This window comes from Vulpes vulpes, chromosome 7 (genome assembly GCF_048418805.1).
Source record: "Vulpes vulpes isolate BD-2025 chromosome 7, VulVul3, whole genome shotgun sequence".
NCBI lineage: Eukaryota > Metazoa > Chordata > Mammalia > Carnivora > Canidae > Vulpes > Vulpes vulpes.
The window spans coordinates 117124762-117152484 of record NC_132786.1 but is presented as its reverse complement, the minus strand read 5'-3'; the positions used below and the strand labels follow the sequence as shown (position 1 = coordinate 117152484).

General features: G+C 40.6%; 2 protein-coding genes across 2 annotated transcripts; both read right to left on the bottom strand.

Annotated features, from left to right (window-relative positions):
- Positions 1-16: 16 nt before the first annotated feature.
- IFRD1 (interferon related developmental regulator 1) lies at positions 17-24585 on the bottom strand. Its single transcript, XM_026012162.2, has 12 exons — positions 24237-24585; positions 19427-19531; positions 19201-19285; positions 18400-18524; positions 16425-16582; positions 12884-12934; positions 12596-12774; positions 12402-12510; positions 9068-9202; positions 4675-4803; positions 4043-4138; positions 17-1994 (listed from the first exon to the last, which is right to left on the bottom strand). Exons 1-12 carry the CDS (start codon positions 24325-24327, stop codon positions 1905-1907), a joined length of 1353 nt encoding a protein of 450 aa, XP_025867947.1. The 5' UTR covers positions 24328-24585; the 3' UTR covers positions 17-1904.
- Positions 12718-24529, bottom strand: LOC140599747 (uncharacterized). Its single transcript, XM_072764778.1, has 7 exons — positions 24237-24529; positions 19427-19531; positions 19201-19285; positions 18400-18524; positions 16425-16582; positions 12884-12934; positions 12718-12774 (listed from the first exon to the last, which is right to left on the bottom strand). The coding sequence occupies exon 1, from the start codon at positions 24527-24529 to the stop codon at positions 24371-24373; it is 159 nt and encodes a 52-aa protein (XP_072620879.1). The 3' UTR covers positions 12718-12774; positions 12884-12934; positions 16425-16582; positions 18400-18524; positions 19201-19285; positions 19427-19531; positions 24237-24370.
- Positions 24586-27723: the final 3138 nt, after the last annotated feature.

The following is a 27723-nucleotide window of genomic DNA, read 5'->3' as shown; positions in this document are numbered from 1 at the left end:
AAATCAGGAATAAAAATTACACATCACAATGCTTTAATTAGAATAGAGCAATGCCTTCGAAATTCTTAATTTGATGATCTAGCTAAAATTTAAATACCAAGCCATGCTACCTTTCAGACATGTAGTACTCTTAGAAGTAACTGACCTCCCATGTACCCATCGCCGGAGTTATTGAAGGAAGTGTTCCACTTTAGCAAATTATCTAGTAACAAAGACAGAGGGTCCAGGAAACGTGGACTCCCAACATGAGAGGAAAACAAATCACAGGATGAAGTCTCAGGAAACAGCTGTATACATGAATGAGACCAATTAGTTTAGACTGAAACAACTAAGTATGCGGTTGAGCTTTGACCAGTTGAAAATAATTTTAAGTTTTACATATTTGGGGCTGTTTTGGAAGCAGTGGTGATGTGTATGTAAAACCAAGACCAAATGTTGAGAATGGAAATGGAAACACAGTAAACTAGTTCAGGAAGGAACATAGAAATTTGGTCACTCTAATGAAATGATGCCAATTTAATGCAAAAATACTGGAGAATGAGAAAAAAGTAAAAAGGCAGAAATCTTCATGTATCAAATGGGAAGCTGTCAGACGCCTAAACACAGTAAATTAATAAATAAACAGCATAAGACTATTACTTAGAAGTCTGAAGCCAAAGCACTAGCAGAAACCTCAAGTCTGAAATGTCCCCTGAGAAATGGAAAAGGACAGAGCAAGGAGTGTTTTCCCTTACCATCCTCGCAGCACCACTGAGCTATGTACATAGATCACTTTAATAACTCACTATTTAAAAGTATATACATACAGGCAACTGAAGATTTACGGGGGAAAAACACTCCTTGCAATCTCTTTTCCAAGGTTCTAGGCTACCTGGGAGTACAAGGAGGTGAAAGCACGCGGACTCAAGTTCTGGATTCCAAGGTGGTCTTCAACGGCACTTCAGACCTCCCAGGAGGTGTTGAGGAGGAGAAAGAGGAAAAACGCTAGTTTGGGAAGCACCTTCACTGACTTGGGTTCTTCTCTACAGTGTACATGCTTCACCCGCCCTCTTATTACTGTTTTCTACACTAATACCAAAGAAATCAGTAACTAGAATCCCAATGATATACTGCACTATTATTCTACAGTACTACTCCCGGTGACATGGCTACATTTTTTTCATTTATTCTTATGCATCCAAATATACAAAGCAAGTTTTGTCTCCCTCCCTATCTAGATTGGTCACTGTGAACTCTACTTGAAACTCGTAACTGTTTCTATTAGAAAAGAAGCACTTCTTATGTGAAAAATCTTTATTTCAAAATACAAGAATATAGCAGATAAAATGTGTTAGTACCCTCAGAGGTCAAGGTTAGTAGCCTTTCTGGCATATGCTAATTCTTCATGAACTCCCAATAGCTGGACTGAATGACCTTGAAGTGCAGCTGTAAGTTCTCGTGGTGTAATTCTGTTGATCCCAGTGACAAAATTAAATTAGGTTCCATTTAAAAATTAAAATATAGCAGCTTTTCCAGAAGAACTAGCTCCCATAACTGTATTCAGAACTTGCCTAACATCTTAAGTTAAATGCCTCGTATATTTATACCATTATAATCAATATTTTTGGACAACCACAATCAAGAAATTTAACCTTGAGTAATAGTTTTCCTCATTGTGAAATACTGTATTTTTGTTCTCTCATAAATAGAAAAGGCCCAAACATTACACTTTATTGATGTTTAATGATTTACAGAGAATATTTAATAATCAGAACTCACCATTTGCAATATTGTACATTAAATTATAATACAACCCCTGCTACAAAAGCTATCTATGTTGACCCAAGATAAAAACTGTCTCTAGTTTAAATACATTAGAAATTAAAAAAAAATATATTAGAAAGTGGTCTTTAAGTGCTGAAAATCTAGAAGAATTCTCCAACATCTGCTCTCTTATCTCGACATTTGCTTCGAGCTTTTGTTCGAGCTTTGAAGGCTGCAGAGTTATACAGGTGCTGAAATGGAGGAAAGGAAAACACATGTGGATCACTAAAGCTTAAGGTATCCTGATAAAGAAAAGGATGAACAAAAATCACAGGAAAGAAATGAGCTAACTCAACTTTATCAATTTTTTAAATGTTTATAAAACACATACGCAAAAAGAACAAGGGGGAAAACAAATAATAGATGATAGCTATTCTGTATTAAGAAAAAATATTAATCAAATATGTAAAATACCAAGAAAATTCCAACAAAAAGTTTAAAAAAAATGCATCAACATTTCATCTGATCAAAGAAAAAACAAATCATGAACCAAAGTGAACAAAATATCCAATTAATTAAAAGAATATGGAAAAAAGCAATAAGCTTCCATCTCCATGCCAATTAAACTAACAAATTTTTTAAATCCTAAAACTCAATGCTGTCAAGAATGTAATTGCTATGTGCCTTTGTTCATTACTAGAAACAATTCAAAATGATAGAATAACTTTAGAAGGTAATTTGGCAGTACATATCAAAAAGTAGTAATCCAGCCCTATATCCCCATGTGAAGAGAAAAAATTCAAGAGAAATAGTATGTAAAGATACTAATATTAAAATACCCAACAATCAATTACATGGCCATAAAAATGATTAACTATAAAAAGTCTATAAATCTAATTAAGCACTTCAGGAGCACCCGGGTGGCACAGTCAGTGAAGCTCCTACTCTTGGTTTTGGCTCAGTATTATGAGATCGAGCCTGGCATTGGGCTTCTTGCTCAGGGTGGAGTCCGCTTGGGAGTCTCTGCCTCTGCCCTTCCCCCAACTCACACGCTCCTGAGCGCACTCTCTCAAACAAGCAAATTCTTTAAAAAAGTTTTATATATCTATATTAAAAAATTATATATATATGTACATATATATACAAAAATGTTGCACTTCACACCCACTAATATGGCTATAATTTAAAACAGAAACAAAAAAGGCACAATACAAGTGTTGATAAGGACATAGAAATTGGAATACTCATATACTGCTGGTCGCAATGCAAAATCAGTCCCTACAGAAAACAGTTCCTTAAAAAGTTAAACACAGAATATGACCCCGCAACTCTGCTTCTAGGTATAAACCTAGAAGAACTGAGAACAGCGGTTCTAACAAAAACTTGTACGCAAATGTTCATAGCAGCACTATTCACAATGGCCCAAAACTGGAAACAAGCTAAATGTCCATCAATGGATGGATGACTGGATAATCATGTGGTGTCAGCCACACAATGGGGTTTCATTCAGCCACAAAAAGGACTGAAGTACTGGTGTGCGCTAGAACATGGATGACCCTTGGCAACCTTACACGCAATGAAAAAAGCCAACAATAGGTCACACGATACATGAGTCTATTCATAAGAAATATCCAAAATAGGTAAATGCAGAGACAGAAAGCACACTAGCAGCTGACAGCAGCTGGGGGGGAAGTGGGAGAGAGAATGGGAAGTGAATGCTTAAAGGGTTTAGGTTTCCTTTCCTGGCGATGAAAATATTTTGAAACTAGACAGACAGTTGCAAAACATTGTTGAGTGTATTTAATGCTCTGAATTGTACACTTTAAAATGGTTCATGTTACACGAATTTCACCTCGGTAAAAACATAAAAATATAATTAAGAATATTGAAATGTTAAGGGAAATTTTGAGGAATGTTACAAATTCTCTGAGCACATGTTTCCTTAACTTGCAAAATGAATCTGGTACTTATTAAGTAGGTTTAGTTGTCAGATATAAAAGCACTATGGACTTATTCTTAAATATAAAAGGCTAACAGAACAAGAAAGGGAGAGAATTTCTACGTTAATGGGATTATGGATAAAATTATTCATTACCACCCCTCCATACTCTAGACGCAGTAAAGTTTCTACAATTTTAATACCGCTGTTCTGTATCTGATACAGCATGAAGCACTGTAAGCCCAGACTCCACTAAATACCTATCACCCCCCCCCCACACACACACCCGGGAGAATCAAAGCTTTGGCTCTGCTTTTCTTCGATGCATTTAGTTTTGAGGAGAACAAAAACAAAACCTACCCTTTCAAAACGAGAGATCTTCATTGTTTTAAGTGTTGCAGCATCAAGCATCACCGGGGGTCCAAGCTCAAATACATTACGAAGGAATTCATTGGACTTCGGTAAAACAGAAAGAAAATAAGGCACATTATTAAATACCAGCTCTTTTTTTATTACACAGTGAAATCTGATTAACGGAAGTTATGTGGAGTTTATAAATAAGCACTCAGGTCACTTACTTTGATTCTAAGACTAAATTGTTTCTGATGCCTCAAATTCAACAAAGTTATGAGGAAAGCAACAGTGCTCTACTAAATTTATAGATGCTCCACCCGATTTATACAATACAAAAAGAACAGTTTCATATTTACTCAACTCTACTTTTAAAAAAATGTCTCTCATGAATAAAATCTTTAAAAATAAATAAATAAATAAATAAATAATAGATTGTAGTCTGTATCCTGCTGAAAGCATTCTGCACAACCAACTTCAAAAGCCCATTAAGAGAACTACATTTAAAACTGCTCTCTCATTTTTTTTGTATATTTTTTTATCAGAGTTCGATTTGCCAACATATAGCATAACACCCCGTGCTTATCCCGTCAAGTGCTCCCTAATTTAAAAGCAAACACACAGAGAAGTCACTCTCTCACCTGCAAATGATACTGCATCCCTGATCCAAGAACTTCCTTAAAGGTGTCATAGGTGTGTTTTTTGACCCAGCAATCAATATACATTCGTTCAGGACCAAATTTAACCGTTTCTGTTGGAAAATCCCGTTCCTAGCCAACAAAAGAACCAAAATTTTAAGAGGAATTAAGATGGCTTGAAGAGATACATAAATATAATTTCTAAATAGACACATTTACATGCTGAGGTAAGAAAAGATGATTTAAACCTGATACCTCCATCCCTGAGATGTGAATAGACTAGAAAGTACTAAAACTTGCCAAGTTGTCATAGACTTGGCACAACTGAGTTCAGATAAATAATACTGGCAAAACCACATTGTTGTGAATGTCTTTAAATTTCAAGAGCACTTGATAAATAAACTTGAAGGAAAAAAATCAGATATCTGTACTGATCTGCCAATGGGGGGTGAGATGGGGAGGGAGGAGGAGGAGGTTGCAAGACAAGTCAGAAGACAAGATGTCCCCACATGCCAGCGATGGTACTGAGGGGAAGCAGGGATCAAGAGAAGACAAATGGGGTTAAGACACCAACCAAAAAATAAAGGACCACCAACTAGACGACTCCAAGGGTCTAAGAGCAGGCTTACTAAGAAAATGAGAGGGGGCATCCCTGGGTGGCTCAGTCGGTTAAGCGTCTGCCTTCAGCTCAGGTGATGATCCTGGGGTCCTGGGATCAAGCCCCGCATGGGCTGGGAAGTCTGCTTCTCCCTCTCCCTCTCACATTCTGCTTGTGCTCATTCGTGCTTTCACTCTCTAACAATAAGGAGGGAGGGAGGGAGGAAAGGAGAGGGAACTGAGTTTAAGACTTTAGAGATGGAAAAATTTTGCCAGAAGATAATTTCTGAGAGGGAATCAAGTGAACGGAAATAGAGAAAATGTAAAGATCATTGTACCAAATACAGAATAGGGTTTTTCAAAACACAGAGGAGTCACCCAGAATAGGGGCAGAACCTGGGATGAAAAAGACCTGGCCGCTCCATTGTTTGATGAATGAGGACTATGGAAGAGAAAGCAGGTAGCGAACAGTGGATCACCACAGGGACGGGAGAAAGGAGATGGAACCTGAGCACACCAACTGCTTTCCCCACATCTATCTAGCTCCTTTCTTTGTCAGCAGACACGGCATGTAATATGGGAGAAAAGAACGTGAACTCTAGACTTAACAACTTGCCGGCTTGTCAATTTGGTAAGTAATTTAACTGCTTTGGGTCTATTCCCCTGCTTGTCAGGTGGGGCTTTCCCTGCCTGTACCACAGTTGTTAGATGTGTGAGATAAACCTGTGAGCCTCATACACTGCCTGGTCTGTCACAACAGTTCAAAGAAACCCACAAGGGTTCTACTATTTCAGCCGTCCGTATTTTAGAAAATACTAACACACCAGGAAAGAACTCCCTCCTAACTCATCCGCACCCTTACCCACTCCTCTCCTAAACCTCTCCAGTTCAAGGCAGATCATACTGTTTACATCACACTCTCAATCTTTCGTTTATATTTTCAAATGCTCCCTTCTCCATGGGTTCCTTCTCCCATAAACTGATCCAGCATCTTCAACAAGACAAAATAACAAACCCTCCCCCCAGTCCACTGATCAACTCTCTTCCCCTTTCAATTACAATCCATTTTTCAAAAGACCATCTCCCGGGCAGCCGGGGTGGCTCAGTGGTTTAGCGCCACCTTCAGCCCGGGGTGTGATCCTAGAGACCCGGGATTGAGTCCCACGTCGGGCTCCCTGCATGGAGCCTGCTTCTCCCTCTGCCTGCCTGCCTCTCTCTCAATAATAAATAAATAAAATCTTAAAAAAAAAAAAAAAAAAAGACCATCTCCCATTTCTTCACTTCCATTCACTCTTCAATTCCCTTCAATCATGCTTTTCTGCCATCACTCTGCTGAAGCTGCACTTACAAAGGTCATTACCAATGACCTACCTGACAAAGCCCACTGACACTTTGATTCTTTGTCCCTTGCCCTATCAGCAGCACTGACCCAGTTGAAAGACAGCACGGTAGGTTCAAATTCCAGCTATGCTACTTACTGATCTTTAACTATGCCTTTAGTCTGTTTTTCCTTAAAAAGACAATTCTGTTGCTTAAGTGTTATAATGGAAATGAAATAAGAAAACTGAATGTCAAGGGACCTAACATATTGCTTGCTGATTTAAGAAATACATGAGCTTAAAGAAAGATTTCTGGAGGAAAAGAAATGATAAAGGCACCAATAACTACACCTAAAAGGGAAAATTCTCCTCTAAGCAAAGAAACAAGAACACTCAGCAAGGCTGTGAGGACAGACCTTTCATTGGCAGGTGCACTGAGGCAGAGCACAGGGAAGCCAGTCAAATGGAAGGGGAGAAGCAGAAATCCCGAGATGGAGAGGAGAGGGTGCATAAGGCCTGGGAGGGAGAGCACCACAGGTCAGAATCACGAGGCCAAGAAAACGCTTTCACTGAGTGGTGCTGGGCAAGAGCAACAGGCACACAGAGACCTGTTAGAGCTGGTGGACACGGAGATCTGGCTTGTGTCTTTCTAAGAAGAATCAGTGCCGTGTGCTGTGGGTGGCTTAGGCTGAGGGGTTTGTCACAGGATCAGCTCACATCCTGTTCTGACTCTTAAAAAAAAATCTATTATCCAGAGAGGATGCATCCAGACAGAAAATGTGACGTCAGGTCTAATCCAGAAAACCCACAACACACCATTATCTTCTCTTTAGAGGCAACATCCCAGAGAGGCGTAGTTTGTAATTATTCAAGAAAACAGCTTAATTTGGGGATACAGCCACACTAAAATTTTAAAACCAAAGGGATCAATTGTTAATATAGATGTCTGCTCAAGTTTGGGGATTTTGTTTTGTTTTTTACGTTATAAAAACCAGAGTAAATATACAATATTACTGTAATGAAATAAGAGTTAGCATTAACCAAAATGTTTAGATCCCAGAAGATCTCTAAACTATTTTATACCCCAGGCTTTAGAAGAAAGTAGTTCTTAAGCAGGCTATGTATGAGAATCACTGCAACATTTCAAAACTGCACCTGAATGAAGCCTTAGCATCTTTATTTTAAATTCCCATTCTAAATTTTCATATACATGTCAAGTTAATGACTCTTTGGTGACATTCTTAAATGAACTGCTCTATCAGATATAGCAAGAACCCCAGATATTTATTCTTTATATCCAAGAAATATTTCTTACCTGGCCAACAAAACAAACAAAAAATTTGATATTCTCCAGAGTAAAACTGCCCTTATCCTACAGTTCCTTTTAACCATGCATTCTGTTCAAATCCCTGAAGGTTTCTAAATCAATTTCTTTGCCAGGCAGATAGAAACAGGTTAGAACACTGTACAAGGTTCTCAAGCATCAGATGATTTTAAACCCTTATTTAAACACTGGGTTTGGGATCCCTGGGTGGCTCAGTGATTAAGCATCTGCTTTTGGCTCAGGTAGTGATCCTGAGGTCCTGGGATTGAGTCCCACATCGGGCTTCCTGCAAGAAGCCTGCTTCTTCCTCTGCCTATGTCTCTACCCCTCTCTCTCTGTGTCTCTCATGAATAAATAAAATCTAAAAAAAAAAAAAAAAAAAAAGAATATTAAAAAAAATAAACGCTGCTTTATTTCAGTTTTTAGCACCTAGGCTTCCTAGGGAGAATACAAAGGTCTTTCCTTAAAAGTACTGAGGGGTAGACAATAATTTACCATCCATAAAAAGCACTGTACTTAGTATGTACGTGCTAAGTACCACAGCTTAAATGATGGCAAGTACAACCACCTGAAATACACTTTTGTAAACTATGAATCTTATTTTTTAACATAAAAAAAAAGTACCTTTATGTGTCAGAATTAAATTTTCCTTAGTTTAAAAAAACAAAAAAGTTGTTGGGACACCTGGGTGGCTCAGCATTGAGTGTCTGCCTTTGGCTCAGGGCATGATCCTGGGATCCAGGATCAAGTCCCACATCGGGCTCCCTGCAAAGAGCCTGCTTCTCCCTCTGCCTGTGTCTCTGCCTCTCTCTGAGTCTCTCGTGAATAAATAAATAAAATCTTTAAAAAAAAAAAAAAAAAAAAGCTGTCTTTATGTCTGTGTTAAAAACCTACTCCAGGTTTAAAATGAGAAAATTATTCTGATGAAAGGTAAAATTAAAAAAAAAAAAAAAATGACCCAATTGTCCAGGTTGGCCTAAAACAATCTCATTTCAAAATGAGTAGCAGGCGCCTAGCTGGCTCAGTTGGTGGAGCATAATGACTCTCGATCTCAAGGTCATGATGAGTACAAGCCTCATAGTGGGCATGGAGTCTACTTTAAAAAAAAAAAAAAAAAAAAAGGAGTAGCCATTAGAGAGAGCATTAAGAGACCTACCTCCACTGCCCTCAGGATGTCTCTGAACACTGACCGCTGCTTTCTCTTGTCCACTTTGGCACGGTGCTTGTTTCCATCTGTAGCCAAAGCCCTAAGCATCTGAGTCAAAGACTCCATGTCTTCATAAAAAAAGTCCTGGTCAGGAAAAACAATTTTGTTTAGTTCGTTATTTGGGTTCTTTTCCACCCCCAACCTTTCCTAGCTAACAAAGAATACCTAGCAGGGGTAAAAGCACCACGTTATCTCTGAGCTCTTTAGAGATCTTGGCATACAGGCACACATTAACGCATTTATAATATCATGCAAAAATTTTAATCCAGAAATGCTGACTACAAGATGATATACTCCCACTAAACAATTAACATTCCCCTCCCAAGTATATCCAGACACATTCAACAAATGCTTATTGTGCTCCTACCATATCCAAGACATTTCTGAGATTTCAAAGTTCAGTGAAGATACCACAAATACCATAACAGCTTCTATTCTTTGGCACTCTTCAGTCCCCAAAGCACACATCCCCAGGATTCCAAATATTCTTATTCTAAAAGTACAAGCTATCAGTAATGCCTAAAGCACCCTCATTTCTAAAAAATCTTTAAATCAAGTGCACAACTCAAGTAATTAAATTACTCAAGCTAAGAGAAAATATTTTAATCCCCTTTGAAGAGAAGCCACGAAATATATTACTATTTGCTACTACCTTGGTTTGACTCCCTCCAACAAAAAATTATCCAGCCCAATAATATATCAACATGCACAGTTGAAAAATCCCACTGTAAATGACCCCTGCAATCAGTAAAACTCAATCTAGTTTTACAGTCTGAATCACTGAGTTCAATATAGCACTAACTTGGAAAAATAAATGTTAAGTACTGTAGGGAAATTTCTCCATAACCTTTTTGGGCATTAAAAAGAAAATGTAAAACATAAAAAATAGTCCATAAAATAGCATCCAAAAGCCAATTTATTGGAGTTTAGGATAACTCTACAGTAAAACTATTCACCCAGGGACAAATGAAAACTGGGCTCTCGGAGACACACACCTTAACTCTTAGCAATAATAAAAAGAAAATAGCGTAATCATTAACACACAAGGGTGTGTGCGGGTCGGCCTCCTTCCCGCAGCACCTCCCCTGTCGCAGGTTAGGTGGGGGATAAAAAAGGAATTGGGGAAGGTCTGTCTATACTATATTTTGGTATATTTTCCTGAGTCAGTATGTTATGTGGCTGCCTGGTAAAATGTCTGTTAACTCTGCCCGGTAAATAGTCTATCTTATTACAGATTATCCTAGAGAGCTCCTAAAAGGCCACTACTAAAAGATGACTGCCAAAGAGGGGGACATAATCCTCACTTTAATGTGTTACAATAATAGCTACCGCTTACACTGTATCTATCCTATGTTCTCAACAACCCCATGAGGTAGTTACTATTTTATTCTCCATCTTAAATATACTGATACTGAGGCATAGAGAAGTTGCTCAACATCATCCAACTAGTAAGGGTGGAAAAAGAGATTTGAACTTGGGAGAGTGACGCAGAGTACACTCTTACCAGTTTGGTTACAGAACAAACATGCATAATGAACTAGAGAGCTCTCACAAACAACTCCTAATTCCTCATATCCACTTAAAACTATGTTAGCAAAAGGCTCTGAATATTTCAATGCTATGAATTTGCTACCAAAACCCTAATTTAAATGAGCCTATATATACATGAACACTTGGTTTAATTAATTTTTTGAACACCCTATAACTACTCCCACCACCACCACCACACACTGGCTCCTTTGAAAAAGCTTAACAAAAATAGCAAACAAAACACTAGGTTCTGTTTTGTAATCCATTCATTTTTGTCCTTAGACAAGGACTTATCCAAACATGTTTAATTTGATCAGAGTTCTCCTAGCTATCTTATATGATTTATTAAACCCAGAGAATGTACAATACATGGGCAATAATAAATGTATGTTTATGAAATTTTTAAAAAATTCAACATGTATCATTTAAACTGTACTATCACTTTACTTTTAAGATACACTTCAAAGGAAAAAGAGAAGAAATTACCATTTCTAGCCAGTAGAAAAACAGAAGATTAAAAAATTGGGACATCTGGCTTCTATGCCTTGAGGTTAAGGAGCCATTAACTAGCTCAATAAAATTAGATTGATTGCTAAACTTTAGTCCAATTTCTCAAATAAGCAGATTCATTTGCTACTGAAAGCATTAATAACTTCTTTCCATTCCTACCTGCTATCCTTCAAAGAAAAGGCGATAGGCTGGGGGAAGCCTAAAAAAGACGTTTCTCAGATATTCCTAAACAGGACTTGAATGGAATTATTAACTGTTAAATGACATCTTTCACTCCAGAGAAGGTTTCGTTCCAGAAATATAGTCTTTGTTCCTACACTAAAAAGTAGCTAATAAGTAACCCAAGGTTCAAAACAGGGGACGTGAAATGGGGTGACCAAATGTCCCCCGTTAGCCTAAGATGAAAGGTTTCCTGGAACACAGAACTCAGTGCTAACCCTGGAACAGAGCCAGGCAAACTGGTAAAGCTGATCACCCATTACAAACTCAAATACCTTTGAGAGCCAAATGGATGTAACAAACATCCATGGACAGACAGCGGGGGGGACTGCAAAGCACACATCCTAGTCCAAAGGGCCATGTTTGCTCCTAGCTTTGGCTCAGAGAAGTTAAACAACAGCGACTAAACTCGTCGGATTTCAAACTCATGTCAATTTAGTATCTCATCCATTTGTTTGACATTTATTATAAAGCATCCATGCCTCAATCACCTTAATGTGCCCTGTGTCTGAGAAATCCCAGCAGATCCATACAGACTGCAGTAAACAACTCTCTCCATGAGTAACAGTGTCCCTAAACTTGAGTTCTCTAGATAGCAAGAGCGTAATTAACTAACTATAATCAAATGTTGCTCTACCAACCCCTACCGGTATATGCTCCTAAAATTATTGTATCAGGGACGCCAGCGTGGCTCAACAGTTTAGCGGCTGCCTTCGGCCCAGGGCATGATTCTGGGGTCCTAGGATCAAGTCCCACAAGGCACTCCCTGTATGGATGGAGTCTGCTTCTCCCTCTGCCTATGTCTCTGCCTCTCTCTTTCTCTCTCTGTGTCTCTCCTGAATAAATAAATAAAATCTTAAAAAAAAAAAAATTATTGTATCATCACTGCCAAGAGGCAGGGCAATCACTTGATTCTCAAGGTGGCCATACTCCAAGGTTACCATCAAATTCTTAATTATGAAGATAAAGATAGAATAATGGTCCCTGCGATACAATCTTTTTCCTCTATGCATCAGATACTTACACTCTCCATCCCTCTGGCCAACTCAAACATAAGTGCCAAAGATTCACCAGCAGCTATTCTCATGTTGACATCATCAGAAGAGAGGAGGCTTGGAAGTTTATGGAAATGCCTAAAAAACAGTCATTACTGTGTGAACACAACGAATTATGCCAATAAATTTTGTTTTTATAAAATATGAAACCAAGAGTGCATACATCTCGAGCTTTTTCTTCACTTCATTGATTGGGCATATGGTCAATAATAATGTCCACGCAAGAAGCGAGCTGATATGAAGCCCTGTATTAGGGGTGTTGCAAATAACATTAGTGTCTTTCTCTTTTAGATAGGACTTGGTGAAGACATTTTCCAAACATTCCAATGTTGAATACAGCTCCTAATGTAAAAGAACATGAAATAAAAAAATAAAAATAAGGAACATGAAATAAGGTAACCACCTTAAATTTGAAATGTGCAAATATGTAGAGTCAAGGTTTTCTACTTACAGTAATGTCTTCTGTAGCAATAAAACAGCAAACACCAAAGCAAGTTGCACACTAAAAAAAAAAAAAGTAAATACAGACATTAATATTTATAATTTTCTTATTATTTCTGCATCTTCTTGCTTTTAGAATTCAATGTGGAAGTTTTCTCAACTACTGACTACACTGGTCCCAAATACAGAATGAAAAGAGAGAGGGGTGCCTGGATGGCTCAGTCAGTTAAGCATCTGCCTTCAGCTCAGGTCATGGTCCCACGGTCCTGGGATGAAGTCCCGTGTTGGACTTCCTGCTCGGTAGAGTCTGCTTCTGCCCCTCCCTCTGCACACCATGCCCACTCATGCTCTCTCTCGCTCTCAAATAAATAAAATCTTTTTAAAAAATGAATAAAAAGAGAGAAAGAACATAGGATCAAGAGTTAGGGGGAAATGGGGCAGCCCGGGTGGCTGAGCGGTTTAGTGCCACCTTCAGCTCAGGGTGTGATCCTGGAGACCCGGGATCGAGTCCCATGTCGGGCTCCCTGCATGGAGCCTGCTTCTCCCTCTGCCTGTGTCTCTGCCCCTCTCTCTGTGTGTGTCTCTCATGAATAAATAAAATCTTAAAAAAAAAAGGGGGGGGGGGAATGGGTTTCAGCCAAACTCTGCTACCAAACTGAGAGTATGACCTTAGGAAAGTTATTCAATTTCTCCTAGGTCTTCCTTCATTAACCCAACAGACCCTTTCCAAACTTCCAACTCCAATTTAAAGACAGAGATGAAGTTTGCACATTGGAGATAGAGAAGCCTACTCTATTAAAAACCTTAAAAACACAGTGTTTGTTATAGGTTTTTAAGCACTGAAAACTATTTACATTCATCTGTTTTTACATAGACCCTATTATGAAAACTTCTAAAAAAAATCATTTTCCAAGAAATAAGCACACCTGGAGAAGAAATCTCCCAAAATTTAAATAATTGTCCTTGGGGCACCTGCGTGGCTCAGTTAAGCATCTGCCTGTGGCTCAGGTCATGATCCCAGGGTTCTGAGGTCAAGCCCCACCTTGTGCTCTCTGCTCAGCGGGGAGTCTGTTTCTTTCTCCCACTCTGCTTTCCCTCTGGCTTGTAGTCTCTGGTTCTCTCTCTGTGTTAAATAAAATCTTAAAGATAAACAAATAAAGGTCCTCAAACTTGCCACCTAAACAGGGATCTCATTAATTCAGATTTCACCTTTTTCCGAATATGTTGAAAAATGGTCAGGAATCTTATAATTGCCTTTTGTTAGGGGAAAGAGGGGGCTCAACAAGTGATTACACTAGAGGTCTACCATACCAAGGTATAAGTTACCAAATAAAATGGAGCTCAGAATACAAATTAAAAAAAAAAAAAAGCAAAATTTATATGCAATCTGCTTACAACATAAAAAAGAGCCATTAATTTTCAGAACACCGCTCTCAACAAATAAATCATATGAAAACAATTTAAAATTTGTGAGTTTTTATTCTCCATTTCCGTCTTCACTTTAAATTTTCTCGTGCTGTTCTGAGTGCCACTAAAGCATTAAGTCTTTAAAGTCACCATACACATGCCCAAGTGCCTGGTATCATGAGGACATTTGCAGCACTAATCTGCTTGGGATCACAATTTTATTTTCTTATTACATCCTGGTAAAAACTAAACATAGCGGGGATCCCTGGGTGGCGCGGCAGTTTGCTGCCTGCCTTTGGCCCAGGGCGTGGTCCTGGAGTCCTGGGATCGAGTCCCGCATCGGGCTCTCGGCGTGGAGCCTGCTTCTCCTTCTGCCTGTGTCTCTGCCTCTCTCTCTCTCTCTCTCTGTGTGTCTATCATAAATAAATAAATAAACAAACAAATAAATAAATCAATCTTAAAAAAAACTAAACATAGCTAAAATTAAAAAGTAGTCTAGGTATTATTCTCAGTAAAGGCAACTTTCAAAACTTTCAATCTGTAAACCCTTGTTCTATGCAAGCAGCAGAGGCAAAACCACATCTCTTCTTTTGATGCCTCTAAGTGAAAAAAAAAAAGGTAGCTTAACAATTAGAACTGCCTATATTCCTTCTGCTAATGAGGACTGTCAAGTATTTTTTTTAATTCACAGCAAACATCAAATGTATTTTAAAAAAAAGACAACAAACACACATGCAACAAAAATTAACGGCTCACTACAAATATCTACCCAAGTGTTTTCTGTCGAGCATTTTAAAATACCTCTACCATCCCACATGATTCAAAAGTTGCGTGAAAATCCAAAAAGAGCGGATAAAAATGTAAAGAGCAAAAGTTTAATTAGCTATTTGGGGATTACTAACTGCTAGAGGGCAGAGATTCCTATGAAGTTACCAAAATCCTATTTCTTTGCCTATGGCGAAACAGGTTAACTATCCCCAGCCTCTATATAGTCGGTAAACCAAGCAACGGGCCACGAAGTGATGTGTCCTGGCCTGAGCATCTATCTGCCTTCTTTCTTTCCCCACCTAGCCATTAGCCATCCTAGCTGCCATACAGAGGACCTAAAGGTAGGGCCGAGAATGGGCGCCCACGGACTCTGCCCACTTACACAGTGATATGAGCAAGAAAGAAACTTATTAAGCCCACTAAGGTTTCAGGGTTTATCAGACACAAAGATCAACACCATTTACTTTAAGTAATACTAAAGAGAAGGCTAATGTGAAAAGTCAGTATTAAAAAAGTTTTAAACCTGAACTGGTTTCTTCTTAGGAAAGCAGCTTAAGATTCAAATCTACTAAGATTAAATTCTTAAGATAAAGATTCTTAAGATCCATTAAGATCCAAATCCACTTTCTAAACCCAGAAGGATGTTTGTAACAATCACAAAAGCACACCAAAAACAAACCCCACAATCTAAAGTTATGGGTGATAAATATCAAATTAGAGAATGAAAGGTTTTTCAAATCCCATGACATGACTAGATGAGTATCTCACAAGTTACAGATTCCTACATCTAATACCCAAATCCACCCATGGAAATAAAGCATTCAGCTTTTTCATAAGGACTTGTAGGCCACAGCAGCCAATTTTTTTTTAAAATACCTATTACATTTCTTAGAATAAAAAATAACCACCCAATAAACACTGTCTAGATCATTTAAGTTCCTACCAAAATTATTCTTCAATCATCCTAAATAACTCAAGATAGTATTTCCTATCAGAGTATGCCCTTTGATTGCAAAGACATAGAAATTTGCCCTATCTGGGATGGTCTGTGGCATCTCAAAAAATTTAAGGAAACAACTGTCATATTAAGTCTGCTCACTCTGGGATCCCTGGGTGGCTCAGCGGTTTAGCCCCTGCCTTCGGCTCAGGGCGTGATCCTGGAGTCCTGGGATCGAGTCCCACATCAGGCTCCCTGCATGGAACCTGCTTCTCCCTCTTGCCTGTGTCTCTGCCTCTCTCTCTCTCTCTGTATCTCTCATGAATAAATAAATAAAATCTTTAAAAAAAATCTATTTTAAAAAAATGTAACTTTCCTAGATCATTCATTTGAGTATCTGGGTTTCTAGGTTTAGAAATTTAAAAAATTATATACTTACAGTTTGCCTAGCCTGGATACTAGCTGTTCCATCACAAATTATTTTCTTTAGGATTGGTCCAAGAGTTTTTAAAACCTCTTCACTTTCAATTCCAGGGCCCAATTGAATACAAAGAACAGATGCTAATGCTGCAGCTGCACGCTGCTCATCACTCTTACCTATAAGAAAGCAAAGGTGCAACCATGAAAAATTATTTTGAGAAGACTTATTAAAAGAGCAATTTCCCTAATTTGTACAATTCCAAACTATCATCTATCATTTATAAAATCCCATAATATGTTCTAAACTTTGACATGAGCTGCAAATATAGTGAGCTCAAACTCTGGAAACAGACCTGACTCAAATCCTAGATTACCACTTATTAGCCAAATGACTTACAATTCTTATTCTCAAAACATATTTCTTCAGCAGTAAAATGAAGATTAACACTGCTCTTTAGGGAGTAGTGTAACAAATCAGCAAAATAACGTGTTCCAAGCTGCTTTGACCTTCCAAATCTTTCATGTACTCACAGAACAGTGCTCAGGTAGTCCCTGAATTAATTGCTCAAGCATTTCAGATGTATGCAGGCTATGAAGTAAACTAAGCCTTCAGGGCTTCCCCTCCTCCAATTTTTTTTTTTTTTTTTGAAATAAACAAACAATGAATTAAAAATAAATGATTCTTGGAGCACCTGGGTGGCTCTGACGGTTAAGCATCCAACCCTTAGTTTGGCTCAGTCATGACCTCAGGGTTGTGAGATCCAGCCCTGGGTTCCTCTCTCCCCTCTCACTTGCATGTGTATGCTTTCTCTCACAAACAAATAATTAGAAGCTTTTAAAAATAACAATAAAGTTAAAAATAAAGGATTAAGACCATACAGAAATTACAGACACTGAATGAATACCTGACAAATTAAAAATTTATAAAATAAACAGATCGGAATATAGTTTTTAAAGGTCATCTAATCCAGCTACCATTATAGGAAATAGTTCCAATGTAAACAACTCTATCAAAGCCTTTGTACTATCTCAAAAAAGTTGGCTCTGCTATCAACTATACCACAAGAAGTTATATAACCTTAGACCAATCTCCCGTTTCCTAGGCCTTTATTCTGTACAATGAGAGAGATGGAATAGATGTAAGGTTTCCAAATACCCATTCATGACAAAGCTTTCAGCTGAAGTAAAATAAGAAAAACAAGGACATAACCTAGTAAGCTCATTCAATTTAAAAGAGCACGTGTGCTTCCCACATTTCTGGTGCTAGAAATATTTTGTTAATAAAGACCTAATGACAGAAGGTCATTATTCTCACAATATTCTTACTTGGCAAAATAATTATGCTGGCATGGCATCTCTAGGTCTTTTTAATTTTGGTGGTTCCTAAAGCTGAATGAAGTCCAGTAATACCAGACTTAACCTTTCAGGTCTCTCTTCATTCTTAAAAGTTCTATGATCACAACAATATGAATTCTAGAATTTCTAGCACAGAATTCTAGAATTCAAATATTCTAAGGGATATCCTGAAAAATGATGTCATTCACAGGTATAATTGATGTTTTCAGTAACTGCAAGGGAAAATAAGCTATGTGATTATAATACTTTTTAAATTTCAGGAGAATGAAGTAGAATGGCTTTAATAATAAGTTTTGTGAAAATCTGACACAGGTTTTCAAGACTTTCTTATATATGAGAATGGTGATCATCTCTTCCAATACAAAAAAGGATGGCAATCCACCACAATTCAAGTTTCAAGCTGTTTATTACATAAACAAAAACAACACTTCTCACAAGTCTCATTTTTGGAAGGCAGCTATGCTCACCACTATACCACCAACGCAAGTCTCATTTTTAATTTGAATTAGCATGGCATATTCCTTGACAACTCTAAAGTTGAAAGAGTGAGCCAGTCTTCCATTTCCCTTAATAAGCATTACTGCAAAGCAGGTGGCAAATCCCTTTTTAGTTTGGTGCCTCTGACTCAAAAAGGTTACCTTTCTTCAGGCAGCGCTCAATGCTGTCTGTCAAAGTCATTCTTCGTTCCAGAATCAATTCAGAAAGCATTTTCGAAGCGAGTGCATTTTTAATGCCTTCAAGAGCTGCTTGCCTGGTCTTCGCACTATTTAAAACAAAACAGAAGACCCATTTGGAGTGTACCATAAGACAATGACTTGTAAAAACTTCACTATTTCCCTCAATTTCTCTTCATAGATTTGTAGATTTTTTTTCCCTCTATCGCTGTCATCAAGCTCTAACCATTTTTCTTTAAATTTTTATCCATAATTCATCTTATTACACAAAAGACATAAAAGACATGTTCTATATGACATATTTAAGTAAGCTCACTTTTTTTGATGCTTCAAAAGTCTAGAGTTCATGTGTGAATCTTCGGGGCTTTTTAGTTATTATAAGTCAGCTCTAGAACTACTGTGAAATATGAAAATTTAGCTTTGCTCTTTTTTCTGTCTGCTACAAAATGAACAGAAAAGAGGCTTAAAGCAAAGTTTACCTGTTCTAGCTGAAGAAGAACTTTGAATCCAACAAATCTATTTCAACTGTAATCATATATAGTTTAATGCTATTATGCTAGAACAATGACTAACTTGAGTCGATCTAATTTCTAGTAGCATGTTCCTACCCACATTAAAAGTCCAAAGGAATAAGAAACATTAAAACATCCAAAGTAAATAAATCAAGCTTAGAAAAACATATTGTTAAATCAGGAAACTGCACATAATATACATAGTGGCTGATCAGAATCACACAGAATGAACAGAATTTCCAGTATCTCCTACCTTTTATCCAGGGTCAAGTCAATGAATCCCTTCAATTTATACTCTAAGTCTTCTTGAGTTCCTTCCTCATCAAGGACTTCTGGTCCTAAGGAATAATATAAACTAACCATTATAATTTAAGTAGAAAACAAGCAGGGAACAGTGATAGTGTGCCTTAACTCTAAAAATTCTTCTACCTAAAACATCCTTTTATCTAAAGTTGTCAATTTAAATTTAAAACTCATACCATCTTCAGCAAAACTGGAAGGATCGCTGTAACCACTGCAATGGCTCATTGTCTCAATCGATGCATCCTCATCACTAAAAGGTTGAACGTTTCGATGTTGGCCACCTATTAGGTAAAAGAAAGTGGAAGTAAATAACTGTATTGCCATATACTCAAATATTTAACTTGAGAATTTTTAAATTTACTTAGCAGAAACCCAGTACTAAAAACCCAACCTTATTTAAGAAAAGAGATTATTATGCTACAAAAAAACATAAATATTCTTAAATAAGTCAATTCACCTGTTTTTCAGGCCAACAACTGTTTACAATATAAATATACATCAACTTCAGAAATGTATCAAAAACTGGTATTATGGTTGAAAAAAGTATCTCCAAAACATGACTTCAAATCATGAAAACTACAAAAATAGATCCAGAAATAGAGTGTGAAATTAGAGAATAAGAAAAGTTTATTTTCAAGGAGAGTGAGCTTAGCAAACACAAACATGGCAAATGGGTTAATTTTTAAGTTATGCACCATGTGTGAAGAACTAAGACATTAAGAGACAGTAGTTTTAAAGATAACTTGAATTAAGAGAGGAAAAAAAGGAGGGGCAATGGGTGGCTCAGTTGATTAAGCATCTAACTCTTCATTTCAGCTCAGGACGTGCTCTGGATCAAGCCCCATGTAGGGCTCTGGACTCAGCTCACAGTCTGCAGCTTGAGATTCTCTCTCTCTCTCTCTCTCTGCCCCTCCCCTTGCTCGCTTGCACGTGTGTAGGCTCACTCTCAAATAAATAAGTATTTTTTTAAAAGGGGAGGAGGAGTAAAATAGAAATTTTGGTTTTTAATATAGTATAAAAGCCTGTTAGATAATTCATCTTTAAAAGAAAGGTTAACAAATCCAACAGTTTAAAAACATCAGGGAGGGATCCCTGGGTGGCGCAGCAGTTTGGCGCCTGCCTTTGGCCCAGAGCGCGATCCTGGAGACCCGGGATCAAATCCCACGTCGGGCTCCCGGTGCATGGAGCCTGCTTCTCCCTCTGCCTGTGTCTCTGCCTCTCTCTCTCTCTCTCTCTGTGACTGTCATAAATAAATAAGAAAATTAAAAAAAAAAAAAAAGCATCAGGGCCGTTACTAAAAAATAAGATATTAAAAAAAAAAGATTTATCTCTATACCCAACTTGGAGCTTGAACTCACAACGCTAAGACCAAGAATCGTATGCTCCACTGACTGAGCCACTCAAGTGCCCCAAAATAAAATTTTTTAAAACTAGAATCTTTCCTCAAATTAATTAAAAATAAATAAATAAATCCATAGTAATGTTTTGTCTTGTGGGGATTTAATATTAACAGAAGTAATGCTCAGTCATGAATTACATTGAGCATGGAGTTAAAGTTCCAAATTCTGCCCCCGAAGTGACTTTGGGTCACCTGATTCACCTCTGAGCCCAAGTTTCCTTATCAGTAAAGTCAAAGATTGCATCAAATATCACTAGGTGCCTATATTCAAAAAATTCATGGCACTTAATTACCTTTAAAAAAATTTTTTAATCCTCTAAGTTTAAGCTTGCTAAGTTTAGGGGTTTTTAGAGTTTTTTAAAAATCAAGAGAGAGAATTGGCTGATTTTTAAATCAACAGAAGGTGCCAAGCAGCCTTCAAATTTGTTTGGTATCCCAAAGGAGTAACTTTGCCAATCAAGGCAGGAAAGCATGAAGAAGCCAGGATACCATAATGTATTAATCAGAGTGCTTAGTGCAGGAATAAACAACCCAAGACCTATGATATCATACTCTATTTCTGGGTCTATCTTCATTGTCTTCATGATTTGAAGTCATGGGGATAGTTCAGAGTCATCTGTTTACTACTACTAATACCTAGTCACAAGTCAACTCATTTTTTTTCATATTCAGTCTGCCTCTAAACTGCCAAGAAGAGTATTCCTATACTGAGCTCCTACTCAGCTCCTTTCTCTCCGTTTCAGTTTCCAAGACTCCAGAGAAAGAAAAGTTCAACAGCCAAAAACTCAAGAAGACCCTATATGAATGCCTGATACCTAGATCAAAGTCACCCACCTTGCCATCTCAAGTAATATTAATTAGGTGGCACTCTAGACACATGAAGTCCTTATTTCTTAGGTTTACTTAACTAACAAGGTTTGGTTCTTTCATAAAAGATGCTTTCTTTAAATTAAGTACAATGGGAAGTATGCATACTTGTCAATTTTATCAGCTTTCTAGAACCTTTCACTAACTTAAAAGAGAATTAAATGGAAAATCAACTGAAGTGAAAGGAAAGTTGGTTATCTTTTGATTGTACATGTTAAAATCTCATTTGAATCCCAACTCTTCTAGATATTTAAAAATACCAACAAAGTAAGCAACTAGAAAAGCACAAGTTTGTGACAACTTTCCATCTCTTCTCATTTATTCATTTACTGAATAATACAGCCACTTGGAACCAAATTCAGATTTATTTTAAAAGATTATTTATTTATTTACTTATGATAGACAGAGAGAGAGAGAGGGAGACAGAGGGAGAGGGAGGGAGAGAGAGAGGCAGAGACACAGGCAGAGAAGCAGGCTCCATTCAGGGAGCCCGATGCGGGACTCGATCCCGGGACCCCAGAATCGCGCCCTGGGAGGCGCCAAACTGCCGAGCCACCCAGGGATACCCCCAAATTCAGATTTTAAAAAATAAATCGCACTGCATACTCCACTTACCAGAGGGAAGCACGGATAACAAATTAAATTTCGAAAGATATCCAAAGCCTGTACAGTTTTATAAACTAATTGAATTCTTTTCTATTTGTTTAGATATGCTAAATTAAGTGTTTAAATTCACCTTTTCCACTGAAAATATTAAAAAAAAAAAAAAAAAAAAAGCAACAGCAATAAGGCTGATGGGAGATAAGGAAAGAGCCTGGAAGTACATTTTGAAAGGCAACCCCCACTACCACCTGAGGTTATTCTGTTAGTACCAGGAAGGAAGGAAACTTGGGAGCTTCAGACGGAATAAAGGTTTGTTTGCAAATGGAGGAAGCCACTAATAACACAGTTACAATTTTTAACGTGACTTTGGCTTGCTGTTTCATCATTGTTTGTTCCACCACCAAGAGGTAAAACTTAAAAGGAAAATAAAACGAAGAAGGAAAAGCTGAAATACAGAAAAGAACAGAGGTATTCCCTATTCACACACAGCAATGAGATGCTGCAATAAGCAAATTTTGTATTTTACGTCTTGATCACGAACGAATTTCATGAGTACCGCGGGCATACAATCAAGGAGCGACATGAAGAAAAGGGAAAAACTTCAAGTATGGTAGGTAACCCAAACCCATTCCTATTGCCAATGTTTAATGCAGGAACACAAGTGCTCGTGCTGCTATAAATCCTAAAGGAAAGCGTTTTATTCACTTATTTTTTTAAGATTTTATTTATTCATGAGAGAGAGAGAGAGAGGGGCAGAGACACAGGCAGAGGGAGAAGCAGGCTCCATGCAGGGAGCCCGACGTGGGACTCGATCCCGGGTCTCCAGGATAAGGTCCGGTCCTGGGCTGAAGGCGGGCGCTAAACCGCTGCGCCACCCAGGGATCCCCCAAGGAAAGCGTTTGAAATGCCACTTTCCAGGGATATTTAACAAAAAACTGGACTGTTTACTAATGAACGAAGGCCTATGACTCGGAGGGTCGGATTAGCAACTGTGTTGACAAACACCTCACGGCCAGCAGTAGCTCCGATGGGACCACATCTGAGAATATTCCAATGCTTAACTGCAAAAATCTCAACCAAAAAAAAAAAAAATTACTAAATGGGATGATTTCACCCGGTTGAACACTCGATTTGAGTTCGGTCGTGCCTCCTAGGACTTTCCGCTTCGAAGTCCTTTCTCCTTAAGCCTAGAGTGAGCAGGAGAGAATCCCTAGTTCATCGAAGCACCTACCCATCCGGGAACAGCTTCACCTCCGCAGTGACCCCCCCCACACACACACACAATCTACACTTGGGGCCACAATTGCAACCTGAGCTCCTCAACACCTCGCCCGTCCGGGCCTCAGGGCGCAGAACCTACGGGAGAACAGCACAAAGGAGGAGGAGGGGGAGGAGGTCGCCGGGCCGCGGGCTGCGGGGGGGGGGGGGGGGAGGGGGGGGGCGCGGGATCTCTGCAGGTGCCGGTTAGCAGCAGCAGAGCCGGGGCTGGGACTGCGGCCCCGCCCCGCCCCGCCCCGCCGCCAGGTGGCCTCGCGGGCTCCCCAGGAGGCAGCGCACCGGGATGCCACGATGCCACGGCGCCTCTGCGTCCCCCGCGTCCCCCGCGTCCCCCGCCGCACCGCGCGAGGCCGGGCCTCTGACGCAGGAGCCCCGCCGAACCCGCCGAACCCTCGGCAGGGTCGAACCCCAGGCTGGGGTCGGGGGGCCGCAGGCGCCCCCTGACAGCCAAGCCGCAAACCCTAGCTCGGCCCCACCCTCCGTGGGGGGAGGGGGGGGCTCCGAGGAGCGAGCGCCAGCTCGGGAAAACCGTGCCCCCGCCGCTCAGGACTCCGTCACCCCGGACCCCAACCCACTCTCAGGCCCCAGGACCTACTCGCCCCGCTCCCCCCTCCACCCCCGCCCCCAAGGCCGGTGCCTAAGACTTCGGTTCGCACGCCAGATCCAAATCGCGCGAGGTACCGCCCCCCAGGGCACTCTGGGAATTGTAGTTCGCCAGCCAGGCAGAGGCGGCAGGCCGACGCTTACGTCCAGACGGACGGAACTACAAATCCCACGGTGCCCGAAGCTAGCTGGCCCGGCCGGCCCCCGGGATGCCGGCGGCGGGGACACCCCTTTACCTGCTGTCGCCGCCGTCGCTGCAGCTGCCCCTGAGCCGCTGCCGCCACTGCCACCGCGGTGGGGAGCGTTCCGCTTCTTATTCTTCGGCATCGTGGGACGCCCGGTGCCGCCTAAACTCGGAACGTAGCGAGGATCAGCCGATGGAGCTGCACTTTTTACTCGTGCGTCTGTGCGGCGGGCGGCTAAGAGGCGAGTCTTCGGCTAACAACAGAGGCGAGAAGCGGCGGGGGTACGAGTGGGCGGTGGCAGCAGCAGAAATCCCCGTGAAGAGCTGTGATCGGAAACGATACATGTTTCTCTCTAGCGCGGGAGCTAAGGCGGGGCGGTGTGGGCCACGACGCCTTAAGTAGCAAGACCGCCGCCTGTCGTCACCATATGTGGGCGGGACTCGAACGCCGACCAGCCAATCCCTATAGATCTCCCCACCAGAGGCCCGCCTCCGGCGGCCGAGGGACGCTGACTACCAATCCCATGCCGCAAATCTGCCAGCGGGGCCCAGGGAGCAAGTCTTCGCTGCCGCACTGGCCTCTGGGAAATGTAGTACGCCTTGGTGGGGACGCTCCTGCTCCCTCCTGCCTCCCGACTCGTGACCTCTCGCGTACTTCCCAGCGGCCCCGCCTCGGAATAGCCTGAGTTGTTCCCGGCGATGAGCAATGGAGCGAGTATGCCTGGTGACGACGGCCAGCTTCCAGCTGGGAGCCACGCCACCCGCTTAGCTCATCTCTGGGGCGCGGCTGGCCTCCTGCTTAACCTCCCCCGGCTTCCGTGCAGCCGCCCCCGGGCGCCCCCATACGCCCGCCTCGGGAACACCTCCGAGGTTTTAGCTGTTTAATTAGGTTAGCGGTCACCAATGTCTGTAATCGAGCTGTGCGATTCTAACCACCGCCCCCCCGTGTGCCTCCTACCCCCCCAAAAAGGCTGTGCTTTAGTCTAGTTAGTCGTGTAGTGTGGGTATTTCTCCTATTAGGAACTAGAAAGATCTGGCTATTCGGTGTCACGTGAGTCACAAATTCTGCACAAGAGTGAGCCCTTTGACAAGTCGGCCTGCCAAGCGGTCAACCGGGGATAAGAGGTGGTTTCTGAGAATTTAACAGCTGGTAAAACAAACATGAACTATAAATACCAACATCACGGTGTTCTGCATTTTCCGAGGTGCTCCTAGACGGCTCTGCATTTTCTTTTCTTTTCTTTTTTTTTTTTTTTTTTTAAGATTTTATTTATTTATGAGAAAGAGAGAGGCAGAGACACAGGCAGAGGGAGAAGCAGGCTCCATGCAGGGAGCCTGATGTGGGACTCGATCCCGGGACTCCAGGATCAGGCTCTGGGTGGAAGGCAGGTGCCAAACCACTGAGCCACCCAGGGATCCCCTGGTTCGCATTTTCCGAGGTGCTCCTAGACAGGTCTGTATTTTCCCAGGTGCTACCTAGATAGGTCTTCCTCGTTACATTTGTTGTGTATTTAGGACCTGTTATTAGTGTCGTGTCTTAGGCTTAGGACAGCCCCAACTCAACGGCCTCACCCCAGTGTGGGGGACTCATCCCCTACTCCACCTCTCTCCTCGGCTCCTTCTCTTGTTCTCAGCCTCCTGCAGCACATTTCCACGGGAATGGGCCACCTGCACTTCAATATCGTTAAAAGGACACCTGTTTCCCTCTTCCTGTCTGCCCTTCGTGCCTCCACAGTACTACTGTTCTCCCCATATGTCCAAATTCAAAAACTCAACTTCATACATGGTTCCACTCTCTCTCCAATGCCCCCCAGAACAATCAATTTTACAATAAAACTCAAATTCATGTCCTGTTCTCCTCACACATGGCCTCAGTTCATACCTGGGCACTCTAAGGGACCTTCCAGTTTTTTCACCAAGGTTTCACGCACGATAATGCTGCCAGGCTTATTTATGGCTCCCCTATATTACTAATTCACTAATTTAATAGTTGCTCAAAAACATTCATTGGTTCCATTACCACTGTGTTCGATGCCAACCGTCTTAGCCCGGCCTGGGCTCCCTGTCCAGCTCCACCTCTCCCTGCTTCCCCAAACACATCCCAATCTTCAGCCACACTGCACCGACTGCTTGTCATTCCCAGGACACAGCTCTGCTCTCCTCCTCCATTTTATCGCTCACATAGTTCCATGTTCTTGTAATGCCCTGACTCTCACCTTCATCTTAACACTTTATCCCACCTTTCAAGATCTAGCTCAAATGCCACCTCCTTCATAAATACTTAACCAGAATTGTTTCTTCCTCCTGACAACTCTTAGGGCTCTTTGTAACATTCTGTCGCCACTTATTATATCCCTACAGGCCACACAGGTTATTCAAAGATGTTCTTCAAGGGGCCATATTTTGGGGTAGCTTTTACTCTGTTGAATCCTGAAGCAGCAAGTAAACTGCACAGAGCATGTAAACCAAATAAGGATACAGGTTGATGGACACGGCTCCCACTGAGCTCCTTCCATCAGCCCTCCAGACGACTACACATCTGAAGTCTAGTGACCTTGGCCCGCATTGAGTGAGGTGACCCCAGGCTGGAGGAGCACAGAACTCCATACCTTTTATAACACCAGGCTCTCCATCATCCAGAAATAACTAACACTACACAGAAGGCAATAATTTTACTACAGTCTGAGCCCATTTCCCAGGCTGGATGTCCAGGTTCCAGGCTTTGATCTGTGCCTTGCCTGCCTCTGGGGCACGTTCCTTTTATTTGCATCCATGTTCATGTCCACTTAGAGGCTTTTCTTGGGCAGGCCCAGCCACGGCCTACCACATGACATACGTACTTGTTTTACGTTTATTTATGAACACATGCGTCATCTAATAAAACTGCCAGCTCCCCAAGAACAAGAACCTTGTTTTCATCATCTCTATTCTTCATGGCATACAAAGAAGTGTTATCTTTGTAATTATAGCCAGTATATGTTAAATGAACTTCTAGGAAATAATTGTTGACTATATTTCTCTAGTGTAAAAAAAAGGGAAAAACATTACATACACAGAAGATAAGTTTCAAATTATGAACTCTGAGACGTATTTTTGATAAATTCATCTTAATATATATTTTATATTATATTTTTATGCCTGTAGTTACCTCAGATTAAGTGCCAGAAAGATGCACAGTTCTCACAAGACAGTGGACCTTAATTCCACACATTGGCTTTACAACATATTTAAAGAAATTACAGACTCCCAACAACATTGAGTCACCAAATGACTACAAATAGCAGGAGGAAAGGGGAACAGGACACAAGGGCCTCTTCCTAGCCAGAATTTGCCTTTTTTTACCCAGGAAAGAATACCTTTTCCAGGGACTTCTGCCTAGATCTCACTAGCCAGACTTTTGTCACACGATGATCTTTGGCCAAAGGGGAGTCTAGGGGCAGCCCCAGTGGCTCAGCGATTTAACACCGCCTTCAGCCCAGGGCGGGATCCTGGAGACCCCGGATCGAGTCCCCCACGTCGGGCTCCCTGCATGGAGCCTG